This window comes from Pygocentrus nattereri, chromosome 14 (assembly GCF_015220715.1).
Source record: "Pygocentrus nattereri isolate fPygNat1 chromosome 14, fPygNat1.pri, whole genome shotgun sequence".
Taxonomy (NCBI): Eukaryota; Metazoa; Chordata; class Actinopteri; order Characiformes; family Serrasalmidae; genus Pygocentrus; species Pygocentrus nattereri.
In genome coordinates this window covers 22,581,346-22,599,141 of record NC_051224.1, presented here as the reverse complement: position 1 = coordinate 22,599,141, position 17,796 = coordinate 22,581,346, and the positions used below count along the sequence as shown (strand labels likewise).

Here is a 17,796-nt window from a genome sequence, read left to right as displayed (position 1 = left end):
GAGAGAGGATAGAACAGAGAGAGAGAGAGAGAGAGAGAGAGAGAGAGAGAGAGAGAGAGAGAGAGAGAGAGAGAGAGAGGATAGAACAGAGAGAGAGAGAGAGAGAGAGAATAGAACAGAGAGAGAGAGAGAGAGAGAAAAGTAGAGAGAGAGAGACAGGTAGAGAGGATAGAACAGAGAGAGGGAGTTGGAGAGAGGGTAGAACCAAGAGAGGGGGAGGTAGAGAGACGATAGAACCAAGAAAGAGGGGGAGGTAGAGAGAGGATAGAACAGAGAGAGAGATATAGGTAGAGAGATGATAGAACAGAGAGAGAGGGGTGGTACAGAGAGGATAGAACAGACAGAGATGGAGGTAGAGCGAGAGTGAGGTAGAGAGAGGATAGAACAGAGAGATGATAGAACAGAGAGAGAGGGGAGGTAGAGAGAGGGGGGGAGGTAGAGAGAGGGTAGAACTGAGAGAGAGAGAGGGGGAGGTAGAGAGGGGGGGTAGAGAGAGGGTAGAACCGAGAGAGAGAGGGGGAGGTAGAGAGAGGGTAGAACCGAGAGAGAGAGGGGGAGGTAGAGAGAGGGTAGAACTGAGAGAGAGAGGGAGGTAGAGAGAAAATAGAACAGAGAGAGATGGAGGTAGAGAGAGGATAGAACAGAGAGAGAGGGAGAGGATAGAACAGAGAGAGAGAGAGAGAGGATAGAACAGAGAGAGAGAGAGAGAGAGAGGATAGAACAGACAGCGAGAGAGAGGATAGAACAGACAGACAGACAGACAGACAGACAGACAGACAGACAGAGAGAGAGAGAGAGAGAGAGAGAGAGAGAGAGAGAGAGAGAGAGAGAGAGAGAGAGAGAGAGAGAGAGAGAGAGAGTGTGGGGAAGGTTAAGACATAGTAGAGGAGACAGTAGAGAGAGGACATAGGGAGATAGAGAGAGGTAAAAGGAGAGAGGGAAATGAAGAGAGGACAGAAGAGCAAGAGAGGGAAGTAGAGAGAGAACAGAGAGGGATAGAGAGGACAGAGGAGTGAGAGAGAGGTAGAGTGAAACATGCTGATTCTGCAGGCTGTGTGAAGTGGTGAGACTGTAAGTGTCCTGATGAAAGTGTAAGTGTGCATGTTAAGTAGTGGAGGAGGAGGGGAGAGAGCGGGATGAAAGGAAGGAGAGAGAAGAAAGATGAGTAAGCAGTGAAAATTAGAAAAGGAGACGACTGAAGAGGACCGAGACGGCATAAAGGAAACGATGGGGTGAAGAATCTATTATCCAAATGTCCCTGTTTATAGATTAAAGCACATTCATATAATACAGTATGAGAAACTGCATAATTACATCTATTAGAGATTAATTAACATCTCAGAATTAGAATCAACTCAAATATTAATTAATATTGTTAAATACATGAAAGTTCTATAACCTGTAACTCTTATCAGATGAACTAGGACTGTGTGAAATGCTGTGACACTGTTGTTATACTAGTGAGCAATGAGGGGTTAAGGAGGAGAGAGAGCCCCCTGCTGTGAAAAACTATTCATACCTCCCCACAAAAATGACTGTGCTGAGATATAAAACGGATGACTGTATATCAAACAAACCAGTACAGATGACATAATAAACACAGCTTTTAATTCAATTACCGACTGTAGTCCATCTGTTTCTTTCCCTACTTTGTTATCCTGTTCTTCAGTGGTCAGGACCCCCATGGACCCTCACAGAGCAGGTACTATTTGGGTGGAGGATCATTCTCAGCAGCGCAGCTGGAGTTTTTTTAACACCTCAGTGTTGCTGCTGGACTGAGAACCAAAAATATCCAGCCAACAGCGTCCTGTGGGCAGCATCCTGTGACCACTGATGAAGGACTAGAGGCTGACCAACACAAACTGTGCAGTAGCGCATAAACGATCGTCTCTGACTTTACGTATACTAGGTGGACTGACAAGGCAGGAGTGTCCTATAGAGTGGACATTGAGTGGACACAGAGTTTAAAAACTCCAGCAGCACTGCTGTGTCTGATCCACTCGCACCAGCGCAACAGTTTGCAACATTTCTTCCTTCCTAGATATTCCATGATCAGCTGTGAGTGGTATTATTGAAAAAAGTGGAAGCTTTTAGGAACCTCATCCACGCAGTGGCAGACCATGTAAAGTTACAGTGCTAACTGTAATGTTTGGTGGAGGAGGGATGATGATATGGGGTTGGTCTAGAACCCTTAGTTCCAGTGAAGGGAAACCTTACTGCTTCAGCAGACCAATTTTGGACAACCATTTGCTTCCAAATTGCTTTGTGGGAACAGTTTGGGGAAGAACTTTCTCTGTTCCCGCATGACTGAGCCCCAGTGTACAGAGCAGCTCCATAAAGGCCTGACTGGGTGAGTTTGGTGTAGAAGAACTTGACTGGTCCTCACAGAACCCTGACCTCAACCCCATCAAACACCTTTGGGATGAACTAGAACAGAGATTGTGAGCCAGGCCCTCTCGTCCAACATCAGTGTCTGACCTCACAAATGCTCTTCCGAATGGTTGGGCAGAAATTCCCACACTCTCCAACATCTTGTAGGACACTTCCCAGAAGAGTGGAAGCTGTTAGAGCTGGAATGGGGAACCAACTCCGTATTAATGCTTATGGATTTAGAATGGGGTTCATAAAAGCTCCTGTAGGTGTCCCAATACTTTTGTCCATGTATATATCCATCAATATTACTGAAGAAAACAATGCATAGTTCAACTAAGGGAGCTCCAAAAACAGGTGGAAATGAGATTTTACAGCTACTGTGGAAGTAGGTTAAGAATGTGATGGTCAGTCTGACCTGAAATAATGTGGTTTACAAAACATTCTGGATATTTAACACACTGGAATAGTGCTTGTGTTCCTTTAGTCTGTACAGTGTGAGCTTTTGGTTTTTAAAAGGCTAAAATCAGCTGAACTTGTCTGTAAAGGAATCCGAATCCGAGTGGACGATAAAAGTGAGTGCTGGTTGATGCCGTGTTGTGAAGTGAGGGTCGTGTGGAGCTCCGCAGAGCTGTTTACACACTGACAGGGTGTTGATTGCTTTGTGCTGTGGAAGAAGCAGAGCAGATGCTCAAATCATCAAACCACAATTTTACCCTCTCTCTCTCTTCTCTCTTCCGCTTTCTCCTTCTATCTCTCTCTCTCTGCCTCCTCTTTTCTTTCTCTCGCTTTGTTCTCTTCTTTTTCTTTCTCTCCCCCTCTCTTCCATCTTTCTCTCCCTCTCTTCCCTTCTCTTTTATCCCCCCTCTTTTCTTTCTCTCCCTCTTATCACCCCCTTATCCCCCTTTTTTCTTTCTTTCCCCCCTATATTTTTCATCTTTTTCCCCTTTCTTCTTTCTTTTGCTCTCCCTCTCTTCACCTCTTTTCTTTCTCTCCCTCTTATCCCCCTCTTTTTTCCCTCCCTCTTCACATCTTTCTCTCCCTTTTATCCTCCTTCTTTTCTTTCTCTCCCTCTTATCCCCCCTCTTATCCCTTTTTTCTTTCTTTCCCTTCTCCCTCTTTTCTTCCCCCCCTATATTTTTCATCTTTTTTCCACCCTTTCTTTTCTTTTGCTCTCCTTCTCTTCACCTCTTTTCTTTCTCTCCCATCTCCATCGCCTTCTTATCCCTTTCTTCTTTTCTTTCTCTCCCTCTTATCCCTCTCTTTTTTCCCTACCCTCTTCACCTTTCTCTCCCTCTCTTCGCTTTCTGAACCTCTTAACCCCCTCTTTTTTCCCCTCCCTCTTCACCTCTTTCTCTCCCTCTCTTCCCTTTCTGTCCCTCTTATCCCCCTCTTTTTTCCCTCCCTCTTCAACTTTCTCTCCCTCTCTTCCCTTCTCTGCCTCTTATCTTTTTCTTTTTCCCCTCCCTCTCGTCACCTCTCTTTTCCATCTTTCTCTCCCTCTTCTCTTCTCTCCCTTTTACCCCCCTTTTTTTCTTTTTCCCTCCCTCTCATCACCGCTTTTCCATTTTTCTCTCCCTCTTCCCTTCTCTCCCTTTTATCCCCCCTCTTTTCTCTCTCCCTCTTCTCCCCTCTTTTTCTCTCCCTCTCTTCCCTTCTCTCTTTCTCTCCCTCTTCCCTTCTCTCCCTTTTATCCCCCCTCTTTTCTCTCTCCCTCTTCTCCCCTCTTTTTCTCTCCCTCTCTTCCCTTCTCTCTTTCTCTCCCTCTTCCCTTCTCTCCCTTTTATCCCCCCTCTTTTCTTTCACTCCCTCTTATCCCCCCTTTTTCTTTTTCCCTCCCTCTCATCGCCTCTTTTCCATCTTTCTCTCGCTCTCTTCCATTCTTTCTTCTTTCTTGCCTTCTTATCACTTTTTTCTTTTGTTCCCTTCTCCCTCTCTTTTCTTTCCCCCCTATATTTTTCATCTTTTTCCCCCTTTCTTCTGCTCGCCCTCTCTTCACCTCTCTCTTTTCTTTCTCTCCCATCTTTTTATTGTTTCCCTTGTCTCCTCCTATCTTTTCTCTCTCTCTCTGCAGGTGCTGTGAGAGCGTCCAGTATATTCCCAATCCTCAGCGTGATCCTGCTCTTTATGGGTGGTCTCTGTATTGCCGCCAGCGAGTTTTACAAATCCCGCCACAACATCATCCTCAGTGCCGGGATTCTCTTCGTTTCTGCAGGTGAGACACAGAGGCATCTGAGACAGGTCTGCAGCGTCCCCCTTTTCCAGTGGGCCAAAATAAACATCCTCACAGGGGAAGAGTGGGCAGCCCAGCACTTAAAGGACCACTCCTTCATTTTTCACCCTAATCTCAATGTTTTATAGGATGTAGGTAAACCAAACATGTTCATGTGCACCAACGTTAGCTTAGCATTAACATTTTATGAGAAATCATGTAGGGATGCTAGCAGAAATTTGCATTACCGTAAGGTACCATAAGGCTGGACTTTTCCCTTGTTATGTACTTCTTCCCCACACTAAAGGTTCTTGTTAGAGTAGTGCAGTACACCACTGCTTTTTGTAGCGCAGCTCGCTGCTGTTTTCTCTGCCGTTTGCGCTGACACAGTAAAGAAGCAGCGGGTAAACATGTTTAACAGGATCATGGATTTAAAAATGTGATCAGTTTGGAATTTTTAGAGTTTTAAATGTACATAAACTTGTCGCAGTTTCTGTCGCAGGGGTCTAGGCTGCCCAGGGCCTACCAGCCATCTCCCACTGCCTATACGGCACTGCACCACTCCCCCATGCTGGACCTTGCGGGTGGGCCCACATGGTCTCCCCACGTTGCCTCTTCGGGCTGAGCCCGGCCAGGTTACGTGGGCTGCCCGGCCACCAGGCGCTCGCCGAGGGACGCTACCCCCAGGCCTGGCTCCAGGGGTAGGTCCCGGTGACCCTCTCCCGGGCAGGGTACACGATTGTCCGTGTCCATTTGTCATGAAGGGTTTCTGGATCGAGTTAGTCTGGGTCTTCACTCCAGACCTGTTCACCTTGGGAGACCCTACCAGGAGCATATTGTTCCCGATGACTTACGTTTGAAGATCCCTAGACCACACAAGCCCTTCCGCTATGACAAGGCCCCAGAGCAGCTCCAGGAGAGCTCAGAGTAGAGCCACTACTCCTCCACATTGAGAGGAGACAGCTGAGGTGGTTCAGTCATCTGGCCCCTGGATGCCTCCTGGACACGCTGGAGGGATTATATCTCCAAGTTGGCCTGGGAGCAGCTTGGGGTCCTGGGAATGAGCTGGAGGAAATTGCGAGGGAACAGGCTCATCTGGGATTCTCTGCTCTCCCAACTGCTACCGCAACCCTATCTGGACTAAGCGGTTAACACTGATGATGTACATAAACATGTGCTTGTGCCTTAAACTCAGATAATTAAAAAGCTTCGCTGCACACGTGAGTGACTTTTTTGCCATTTTTGTTTATTTGCTGCATTTTCTTCAATATCCCCCTCAGTTTTTATTGGCTGTTGCAGGAATCCATTCTGGTTCAGCTTTTGACCAGTTTACACTACATTAGGCTCAGAATCGGGTTGAAAAAAAAAAAAAAATCAGACATGTTTAATAAACTCCGACTGGGCTGAAACGCAATTGGGAGGCTGGATTTTTCCCTCGTTATTTGGTACTTCTTTCCCAGACTAAAAGGTTCTAGTTGTAATAGTGCAGTTCACCACTGCTTTTACAATATATGTGATTCATGGTTGTATGCATATATGCCATTATTTAGAACTGTCTAGTATGAATAAAGTACCATCAAAAGCCTCACATGAAGAAAATAGCAAACTCCACCTTACCCTACTGCACGTTAACAAGAAAACAAAATCAGCATAAACTTTTTTGTATGTAATATGGCTTTACTAAGCCGGACATACACTACTTTTAAAATCCTAACAGAATGCGAAAACTGAGAGCCTTACACTATCATTTCTGTCATGGTTTTAGATACAAAAAGCACTTAAAATCCCAGATCTCCCCTGTTATCACCTGATAAAAACTAAAAGGTGGGCAATTTTCATGATACATGATATCACAATTTTCTTAAACATCAGCAGCCAGTTCCACCAGCTGAACGCAAATTTAAATCATAGCCTAGTTTGAATGTAAATTACCCCTATGTTCAAGTTTACGAACTACCAGAATTAAATTGGTTGCACCACGTAACAGTTTCATCGTAGCTTTGAGCTACTTAAACTTAAAATTTATCCTACGCATCCTAAAGTCGGTGTAAGTTCTGCTGTATAAAAAAAACAAACAGTTAAAGTGGTTTGTCGATTTGATCAATGGGAGAAGTTACAAATAATGAAATAAGTCTCAGATTGCATTGGCCACCACTTTTGCAGCGCTCGGGGGGCAGTTGGGGGTTAGGTGCCTTGCGCAAGGGCACTTCAGTCACATAATGTCAAGCTTAGGGGATCAAACCAGTGACCTTCCAGTCACAGGGCTGGTTCCCTAACATCCAGCCCATGACTGCCCCAGAACAGTCGGTAGTTGCAGCTTCTCTAACGCTATCAACTATTCAATGATAAAGTGCCATTAAAGTAATGTGCATGAGAACCCCGTTGCTAGGAGACGCAAATAAAAAAAGTAACACTGCTGCCGCCGTTTTATCTGCCATTTGCGCTGAAGCAGTATAGAAGCAGTGGGTACAAACAGGAGGCCAAAAATCGGAGTCAGTGGCCCTCAAAACACGACTTGATTCTCTCTCCAACTGTTGACTCCAACTGACCCAAAAATCTCTGGGTTGAAGGTGCAGATCTGCAGAGCTCTAGCTAAAACTAACAAACAATATCATAACAACGTGGCAAGTCTCTTTTCAGGAGGGCACGCACATACCCTGAGCCTTACCATCTGCATAGTCATGCCTCCAGAGTCTCTAGGGGCCAAGCACCAGCCAGTGGAAGGATGATACAACACTCATGTTGCCCAGGCCTGATAGAAACAGAGCTAAACTGAACCAGACAGAAAGTGTCATCTTGCCATCTTATTTGAGAACTCTTTGATTGTTCCATCTGAAGATGCAAGAAGTCTCGCTGTGATTCTGCATGGCCAGTTATCATTCTCAGCTCATATCGTGAACCTGACTCATGCAGGTTTCTCCTGTAAAACATCTGGAGGATTCGACCCTCTCACTCGAGAGGTCACCCAGATGCTCGTCCGGTCTCATGTCATGTCAAGGCTTGACTACTTCAACTCGCTCTTGGCTGGTCTTCCTATGTGGCCATCAAGTGTCTCCATCTCATCCAGAAAGCAGCAGCACGGCTTCAATCGTTCAGTCACGTCACTCCACTGCTGCGCTCCCTTCACTGGCTTCCTGTAGATGTATGCATCAGATTGAAAACCCTGATTGACCAGCCCCTCCCTTCCTAATGGCAATGGTCAAAACTCAAACTGTACCTCGAGCGCTTTGAGCTCCAAGTGCAGCTCGGCTTGAACCGCCATTCTTAAAGACACACGGAAGACAAGCATCAAGACTTTTCTCTGTCCTAGAGCCCAGATGGTGGAACAAACTCCCACTTGCTGTCCAAACAGCAGACTCTCTCGTGGTCTTCAAACACAGACTAACAAACAAAGACCATGTCTTACTTCAGCACTTAAGTGAGCACCAATAAGTACTTAGTGCAATACATTTCAATATGTCTAACTGTTGTTTCCTTTCTCAAGGTGTCAACATGGGCTCTTGTTTCTTCATCATTTTTATTTATATTTATATTTATATAGCACCTTTCCCATGCTTAAGGACACTTTACAATCAAAGAACATCGAAACATTAAACAAAAGGACAATATAGATAAACAGTCAAGTATAAACGGAACAACGATAACACAGTGAGAACAAGTACGTCTTTAACAGATATTTAAAAAAAGACAGAGGTTGCATCCCAAATAGACTGTGGGAGAGCATTCCATAACTTGGGAGCTACTACAATAAATGATCGACCACTCATAGGAGTCCATTTAAATCTAGGAACATGAAGAAGGCTTGGATTTTGTGATCTCAAAGTACAGGATGGGACATATAGATGAAGAAGCTCTGTCAAGTATTGAGGAGCCAGGCTGTCCAGAACTTTATATGTTATAAGTAGAACTTTGTGCTGAATATGGAATGTAATGGGCAACCAGTGAAGACTCTGAAGGACAGGGGTGATGTGGTCATCCTTTTTTGAAAAGGTGATGATCCTAGCAGCGTCAACCAGGGAGGCCAGAAAAGAGAACACTGAGTCGTGATATCACTAACGCATGCACAAGTGTTTCTACATCGGCTTGACTGAGAAATGATCAGAGACAAGAAATATAGCGAGGATGGAAAAATGCTGTCTTAACAACGGAATTGATGTGGTTGTCAAAAGAGCGTAGGGTCAAAGATAATTCAGAGGTTGCGGAGAGATGAGCTAGATATCAGTGACTTTGAGGCAATTAAAAGCAACTCAGTTTTGCTTACAATATCTGAGCTCAGGAGTTGCTTGGTTGCTTTGGTGATTCACCTGCTCAAACACACCTGACTACACTCATCTGTTAATGGCCAGGTTTAGTGGGTGTGTTTGAGTAGAGAAGCTACCTAATTATGCTGAACACCAGGCCTCCAGAACCAGAGTTGTGCACCCCGTTCTAACCTACTTGTAACTAGCAAAGATTCTCTGAATCGACAACAAAGCACTTTTTTAAGTCGCTCTGGATAAATGCTGTAAATGTAAATGTAAGTTTAGCAAAAATGCAAATCAAGGAGTCAGAGCTGGAGAAAACATTCATCACTAACTGGCTACTAACTGATTGTTTGCCTGAACTTAAGCAGCTTCTCCATCTCCAGAGAAGTTACCTCACTGACCATCTCGCACTACAGGACTCATTGACGTTTTGAGTCCTAAAAATCACATGTTTGGAAACATCCGAGGGCCTCTGATCATCTCAGAGCTTGATCAGAGGGCTAAAGTGACTCATTTCTCTTCTTACACCAGATCATCCACGCTTCTGATTGAGTTACAACCTGCAACATCGCTTCAGATTGTAAAACCTTGTCAAAGAGGGAAAATTGGGGTTAAAATCAGGTGAAAATCACGTACTGTCGGCCTAGCTTTATATCTACCCGAAACAGACTACTCTTTTCTCGCCCCCTCTCTCTCTCTCTGATCCTGTTGCTATGCTAAATGGGGCCTTTTGGGATTACACTCTAAAAATATGGTGTCCCTGACACACTTTGCCAATGATCCGTCATCTTGGTTTCACTCTATCGCAGATGACCATTTGACTGTATGACTGTGCACAGCATAGCGAACCTCACAGGTCACACTGACCTCAGCTGACTCCTGCTGCCTGCGCAGCGCAATCTCCATCTGCTTCACACTCAGTATCGCTAGCAGTAGGGTCAGTAACTCGATACGACAGGTGAACCTGTGAAAGTAGAAGCGTATTGAGTTTGAAGGAATGCTTCACTCAGAAATGAAAGTGTAGTCAACAGTAAGTTGGACCTAGTAGCCATCACTTAGCATGATCTGATTTGCATAAATATAAACAGTGGCATGCTAGAGGTCACTTAACACAACCAGTGGTCCATTAGCACAGGGGTCGGCACCATGTGTCTCTTTTACTGTCCTTTTGCGGCTCCACAGCAGAACTAGATTTGTAGGTAAAAATAAAATAATCCTCCTTTACAGTAAAATAAAGCTCTGCTGATCGTTCAACACAGTTTAACAGTAAATGCTCTTAAAGGGGCAGTTGTGGGCTGGAGGTTAGGGATCTGGCCCTGTGACCGGAAGGTTGCCGGTTCGATCCCCAGGGCCGACAGTCCATGACTGAGGTGTCCTTGAGCAAGATACCTAACCCCCAACTGCTCCCCGGGTGCTGTGGATAGGGCTGCCCACCCCTCCGGGCAAGTGTGCTCACTGCCCCCTAGTGTGTGTGTTCACTAGTGTGTATGTGGTGTTTCACTTCATGGATGGGTTAATGCGGAGGTGGAATTTCCCCAGTTGTGGGATCAAAAAAGTTATACTTACACTTAATGCTGGAGTTAAAGTAGAACTGCTAATTCACCCTTTAACCCTTAAGATCAGCGCAGACTGTTGCGAGGCTGAAGTCACTTCTCGCTCACCAGCTTCTCGTTTGAATTTTCCCGTTCCACCTTAAATGGAGCAGCAGTTACATTCTAGCACCACAGGCACCATTTAAGGTGGAGCAGGTAAACTCAAACAAAAAGCTGGTGAATGAGAATCAACTTCAGCCTCTTAAGGAGTAGAATGTTAAGAGACGTTTTCAAGAAGCTATTTCGCTTTTTTTTTCCAAGTTTCCTGCAGATACAGCTGAGTCCAATAAGATGTTTCTATATCAGTGTCTGTATCTTTGTGATGATCCAGTGCAGACATATGGTTCAAACACTTTCTGAATCTGTAGAGACGTCTTTTCCATTCCATCTTATCACAAGGTCATGCGAGACTCACATCCAGAGTTATTAGGCTATGAAGAGAGGCTGAGATACACGTCATCTGCCTCTCACCGTGTGGAACTGGTGGGTTCGTGGGGTCTGTCTATATTCTGGGTGAAACTGACCAATGGAAACTGCGGAAATCACTACGGACTGACCATCACCCTGGAAACCCTTCATTCTTCATTCAGTCCACATCGGAGACTCGTGTGAAACAGCACGCAGAGAGTTTACAGCTGCTAAAGGTGCTGCAGCAGTTTTGGAAAACAGTGATCAGGACAACGGAGCATTTTGATATGAAACATATGAGGATTTTTTCCCCCCTTTCCTTTAGTGTGTGTAGCTTTTTGTGCATGTAAATGGTCTGCAAGGTCAAAGATCAAAATTCATTCTAGAATAAGAAACTCTCTCTCCCACAGAAACCGCTTTTCTCAGCTGCCTGAAAAGCCTCATTCGAATTCCAGCCTTTTTCCTTTATTACAAGATGATGCAATCTCATAACACAGTCCTTACTGCCTGTGTACCAGCAAGCTCAGTCCCCTCAGTGCGTGTTCACTGCTGTAGCCGTGTGGAGAAGACACTGACCAGACTTTCAGGATTAACTCTGGATCAAACTGATATGGTGGAACCGACGCCTCTAGAGAAACAGCCACAGCCGAGTTTCCAGCTGCTCAGGAGAGAAGGGTCTGTCTGCAGACTGCAGAAGAGGGGCGGAACATGGAGGGGCAGAACTGCTCTAGAGGTTGATTAGTCAGAACAGGATGGGCGAGATGACCACACAGAAGCTCCAACAGAGTATTTGAGACAGAGTGTCACTAGAGATGTACAGCATGGGAAAAATGTTTTTGGGGTGCTGAAGTATGCATATCTATTCTAGTAGAGCCCAAAAATAAAATTATGAGCACTGAAAATAGTATAAAAGGTCCCTTTCAAGAAGAAAAAGCCTTCATACAGCAGAGGGTTAATCAGTCAGCATAAAGCAATTTGCACAAAACCAACCAGCCCTCAGCTGACCTGGCCAGTCAAAGTAATCTGATTTCAATGAAACTTCCTACATAATCGCTAATGGTTATTACTAACCATGGCTGGCTGTCACATCGTCTAAACCTGTTTGCATAAAACCTACCAGAACATGCAAGTGGTTACCACTTAGCACTTTGCTTAGCAGGTTAGTGCATCACTTAGCAAGCAATTGCTGGCTCTAGACACCATGACAGTGTAACAGTCCTCCTTGTCAATCTCAACAAAGAGAATAGTTACTGAAAGTGTTGTTACAGTACACTTTTTTTAATTTTTAGAGTTGAAGAGGAAAGAACTAAATTAAAAACAGGAGAGAGACAAAATACAATCCTTTTAGAGCTTATACTGAGTCATCAGTAACCTGATTTACAGTACTGGTACAAACCCATGCACACAACTCCCATATACACAATATATATCCAGTGCCCATCAAAATCCACAAAGTCCAAATCCAATAGTCAAAACCCCAGTATTTATAATACCACATGTCCTTAGCAATGCACTGCAACAAACTGAAGAAAAAAAAACAGGACAGAGCTCACTGGTAGTGCAGGCCTGCTTTCAAATCACTCCTAAAGCCTCAGAGGAAGTCCACCTTCTAGCTCCTCCATGCTCTTGTCTTGCTCCTTTGGGTTGATCTTCATCCAAGAGCACAAGTTCCTGTGTAGAGTGTGTGGCTTTGGGATGTGCTGCCTCTTTTGCCCCAAAACACACCACCACCCTCACTTCCACAGGGCCAAACTTTTCTCTCTCCTCCCTCTTCCTGTTTCCAGTCACCTGCCTCAGTGACTCCTCCCCACTTTTGCCAGCAGAGCTCCTAAAGGGCCTGTTCAGCTCTTTCAGTTCAGTTTATCTCAAATTACTTTGGTCCACTGTATAACTTATGGGTGATACAGAATTCTGCAAAAAAATCCTTTCCTTTAATACTGTCAACATTCACACAAAGGCGTTTAACCTTGCAAGGATTTTCCCATATTAAACCATTTACTTATTATATGTGCAACAAAAATCTATCAAAAACTCTTCTCATGTGGCAGCATCACAACAGCATGAGCCTGTAGAGACAGGAACACTATCAAAAAAGATGGTTCTTTTAGAGTTTTTTCATAAAGAAAATGCTTCTAAATAGAACCATAAACCCTCAAAGAACACCTTGCATGATTAAAGTGTTTTTTACATTGTTAAATGGTTGTTCTGAATGATGGTGAACGTGCTGTATATGGTTCTATATAGAAGCTTTTTGAAAAGGGTTCTATATAGAACCAAATCAAACAAATTCTCCATCAATCTGAAGAACCTTTTCATGATGCAAGGGAACACTTCAATCATGCAAAGGGTTCGTTGCGTGGTCATCGTTCTCTATAGAAATATTTTCTTTTCTAAAGAACCCTAGAAGAACCATGTTTTTAAGTGTGTGTTGTGCATGAGAAGAGATAAATATATATACACTATATTTCCAAAAGTACTGCCTCGTCTGCCTTCACACGCATATTAATTGAGTGACATCCCATTCCTAATCTATAAGGTTTAATATGATGTCGGCCCACCCTTTGCAGCTTCAACTCTTCTAGAAAGGCTTTCCACAAGGTTTAGGAATGTTTATGGGAATTTTTGACTGTTCGTCCAGATGAGCATTTGTGAGATCAGACACTGATGTTGGATGAGAAGGCTTGACTCACAGTCTCCGATCTAATTCATCCCAAAGGTGTTCTATCGGGTTGAGGTCAGGACTCTGTGCAGGCCAGTCAAGTTCTTCCACACCAAACTTGCTCATCCATGTCTTTATGGACCTTGCTTTGTGCACTGGTGGTCATGTTGGAACAGGAAGGGGTCGTCCCCAAACTGTTCCCACAAAGTTAGGAGCATGAAATTGTCCAAAATCTCTTGGTCTGCTGAAGCATTAAGAGTTCCTTTCACTGGAACTAAGGGGCCGAGCCCAACTCCTGAAAAACAGCCCCACACCATAATCCCCCCTCTACCAAACTTTAGACTCGGCACAATGCAGTCAGACAAGTACCGTTCTCCTGGCAACCGCCAAACCCAGACTCGTCCATCAGATTGCCAGATCATGATTCGTCACTCCAGAGAACACGTCTCCGCTCTAGAGTCCAGTGGCGGTGCTTTACACCACTGCATTCAATGCTTTACATTGCATTTGGTGATGTAAGGCTTGGATGCAGGTGCTCAGCTATGGAAACCCATTCCATGAAGCTCTCTATGCTGTTCTTGAGCTCACCTGAAGGCCACATGAAGTTTGGAGGTCTGTAGTGATTGATTCTGCAGAAAGTCAGTGACCTATGTGTACTATGCACCTCAGCATCCGCTGACCCCACTCTGTCATTTTACGTTGCCAACCACTTCGTGGCTGAGTTGCTGTCGTTCCCAATCGCTTCCACTTTGTTATAATACCACTGACAGTTGACTGTGGAATATTTAGTAGTGAGGAAATGTCACAACTGGACTTGTTGCACAGGTGGCGTCCTATATGCTGGAATTCACAGAGCTCCTGAGAGCGACCCATTCTTTCACTAATGTTTGTAGAAGCAGTCTGCAGGCCTAGGGGCTTGGTTTTATACACTTGTGGTCATTGAAGTGATTGGAACTCCTGAATTCAATGATTGGGATGGGTGAGTGAATACTTTTGGATATATATATATATATATATATATATATATTACACCTACGTTTCGGTGTACAGAACTCAAATCAGGAGCTAAAGTGTGCATTGCTAGTCATATGCAAAGTTTGTGTACCCCAGGTCAAATTCCATGTTGTGTTGATTTTCTAAGTTAACCCATCCTCTACAGTGAACACAGGTCTGCAGATTTAAATGTACAATTACTGTTTATTTCCTGTATTCAACATATTGGGGAAAATAATAAAACATAAAAAGCAGCCTTTAAACAGTAAAATAAAAGCCTGGAGGTGAGACGGGGTGTGTGGAGTCAGTACATCTTAGAAAATAATATTTCAGTGGATTATGGTTCAGTTATGTTCCCTGACTAAAGGTACTGAGATGAACCCTTGAGGGGTTCCTGTGACAAAAGGGGCACTGCCCTGTGACAGTTTAGTACCTTTTGAGAGGCTACTCTGAGAGTGTAAAGGATGTGTTGACCTCAGCTAACGGTTGGTTTGGTCACGTGACGCTGAAAGTGTTCCTTTTCCCCCTGTAGGCCTCAGTAACATCATCGGCATGATCGTGTACATATCAGCAAACGCGGGTGACCCCACCAAGAGCGACTCCAAGAAAAACAGCTACTCGTATGGATGGAGTTTCTACTTCGGCGCCTTGTCCTTCATCATGGCCGAGATGGTGGGGGTTCTGGCCGTCCACATGTTCATCGACCGGCACCGAGAGCTGCGGGCAGGGGCGCGAGCGGCGGATTACCTGCAGGGCTCGGCCATCACGCGAATCCCGAGCTATCCGTACCGCTACAGACGGCGTTCACAATCCTCCTCGCGCTCCACCGACCCCTCACACTCCCGGGACACCTCACCGGTGGGGCTGAAGGGCTTCGGGGCGCTGCCGTCCACTGAAATCTCCATGTACACACTGACCAGAGGGGGCGACACACTAAAAGGCAGCCACGGGACCCCCACAGCTACCTACAACTCAGACAGGGACCACAACTTCCTGCAAGTCCACAACTGCATCCAGAAGGAGCTTAAAGACTCATCCCACACCAACACAGCCAACCGGCGCACCACGCCTGTATGAGGAAGCGAGGGAGTGGAGAGCGTAAAGAGGGGACAGAGCAGAAAAAGCCCTAACATATTACTGAATTTCATAAACTTTGAGTTCTCATATTAATTGATTAATTAAGAAGAGCTGGGAAGTTTTTCTTGGTTTATTTTCAAGGGTTTTCATGTATGCATGATTTTATTTGCCATTTATCATCAGTGGGATGAGCGTGGCCTGTATGGGTTTGGAGAAAGTGGGGGGCATTTGGGAGGGCAGACAGACTCAGGGGAGGGGGTTATTTTACATCCTAGGGCAAGGGTGATTGAGGAGCTGTAACTTACAGATGTGCTTCAGCACTGTTTTCAGCGTCTCCATGGGACGATGATAAGCTACAGCATCTCCTTTCTACTGTCGTCAACATATTGATTTGCTCTTTTTTTTTTTTTTGCATAAGAAACTGTGAAATAGTTGCAGTAGGGGATTCAGTAAGGAATAGCCCAGTCTGCAAATAAAGATTATATATATATATATATATATATATATATATATATATATATATATACATACATACATACATCACTGTTGTCAGAACAAAGCCTTGTATCCCCAAAATTGTAACTTTACAGGACAAGGAAAAAACATACTTTACTTTTAATGTAAGTCAATGGAACCAGATTTTTTTCCAAGTATTTGTGGACTGTTTCTTTTGGTCCATTCATCATGAAATTTACACACAATGTAAAGAACAACAGGCATTTTCAAAAACTGAAAAAAATGACAAAGATGGAGATGCGAGGTTTTGTTTCAACAGCAGCGATATACCTATACAGTAATGTGCAAAAGTCAGAGACATTCATTTACCTAATTTCCTATTTTCAAATCAGTCATTAAGTACAAGTTTTTTTCATTTTTCAAGAGATTTTTCTGAAAAAAAAAAAAGTTTCAAAAATCAAACAGGGCTCCACCTGGTTAACACCAAAACTGCCCCCATCAGATAAACAGCACTGAGAGCGTTCAACTTTGTGAGAGAGGAGGAAATCAAGCTGCTTCAGATCTGAAAATATCCGCAGGTGTTTCTGTCCAGCCTTCCACTGTGAGAAGATGACTCAGTGCTATGGGTCTGAAAGGATGTGTAGCTGATCAAGAAGAACCTCACTGAGAAAAGGAGACGGACACACCAAACAAAGAAGCTGAACAACGGACTGACCACCCCAGAGTCCAGACACCACTGAATGGGTTTGATTATATCAGAAAATAATCAACCAGCTTCTAAGACTGAACTTTGGAGGTGTGTCTGCAGATTCTCTGAGGAACTGGAAGTGAGTCTCCTGAAAAAAGAACGGAAGCTGTAACTTAAACTTAATGGCCGTTTTGACTGGAAACTAAACAAATGGGAAGGTGGTCTCTAACTTTTGCACAGTAACTATTCATTTTATAACTAAACAGAATTTCCTGAAGTGCAAAAAAACAAACAAAAACAACAAAAAAAAATAAACATTTAAAGGTATGACAACAAACACCAGGTCAAACTGGAAGGTGATGAACAGACTGAGCGGCTGAAAACATCACCGAGAAACTCAACCACGCAGCTGCTGAGCCGAGCTGCTCGACAAACCTTAGACAAAAATTCTATTCTTTTAAAAGAACCTTCTCTTCTTTTGCTCCAGCCCTGTTCGCTTTCTTTTCTTTCCTCGCACTTTTTCGGCCGTCGATGGAGCACAGGAACCCCCTCTGTCCAAAGTGGGGGGGGGGGGGTCAAAGGTCACCGAAGGACTCCGGAGAACGACTGCCAGGATGAAACAAGGGAAGGAGGAGAGGGAGAGGAAAAGACGAGGACGCAGAACACTAAACACATACTTGCGAGACAGCAAGCGACTAACTACGAAATACTACAAGACATGAAGCTAAGAGACTCACAGATACAGAAATTAAATGCATGCTATAAATTTACAGAAAACCTGCTCTTGAGAAACTTAAGTTTTAAAGGATAACAATAATTATAATGGGGAAAAGCAATGTTGAGAAACTATTAATGTTCGTGTACTTTTTGCCTCTTTTTTTATTTTGTTTATCTCATTCTATTGATATGCGTCGGTAAGAAACCAAACGAGCTACAACAGAACAACTGCTTTTTAAATATTTTGTTTGTTTGTTTGTTTTTCTTTGTATGTAAATGTCTGTATTTCATTTCCCGGAATCACACAGCCTTAGCCATTTCCTTATTTCTTTGGATTAATTTCAACGTGTTGTTTCAAATGAAATGAAATCTAAAGGTGC

At 44.1% G+C, this 17,796-nt stretch overlaps 1 protein-coding gene across 1 annotated transcript in view; it reads left to right on the top strand.

Annotated features, from left to right (window-relative positions):
- The window catches only part of cacng2a (calcium channel, voltage-dependent, gamma subunit 2a), a 132,928-nt gene extending 116,888 nt beyond the window's left edge, over nucleotides 1–16,040 (top strand). Inside the window, exons 3-4 of the mRNA XM_017710351.2 lie at nucleotides 4,445–4,585; nucleotides 15,011–16,040. Coding sequence (XP_017565840.1) covers nucleotides 4,445–4,585; nucleotides 15,011–15,555 — 686 coding nt within the window. The 3' untranslated portion in view covers nucleotides 15,556–16,040. The remainder of the gene's footprint in view (nucleotides 1–4,444; nucleotides 4,586–15,010) is intronic.
- The last annotated feature ends 1,756 nt before the right edge of the window (nucleotides 16,041–17,796 follow it).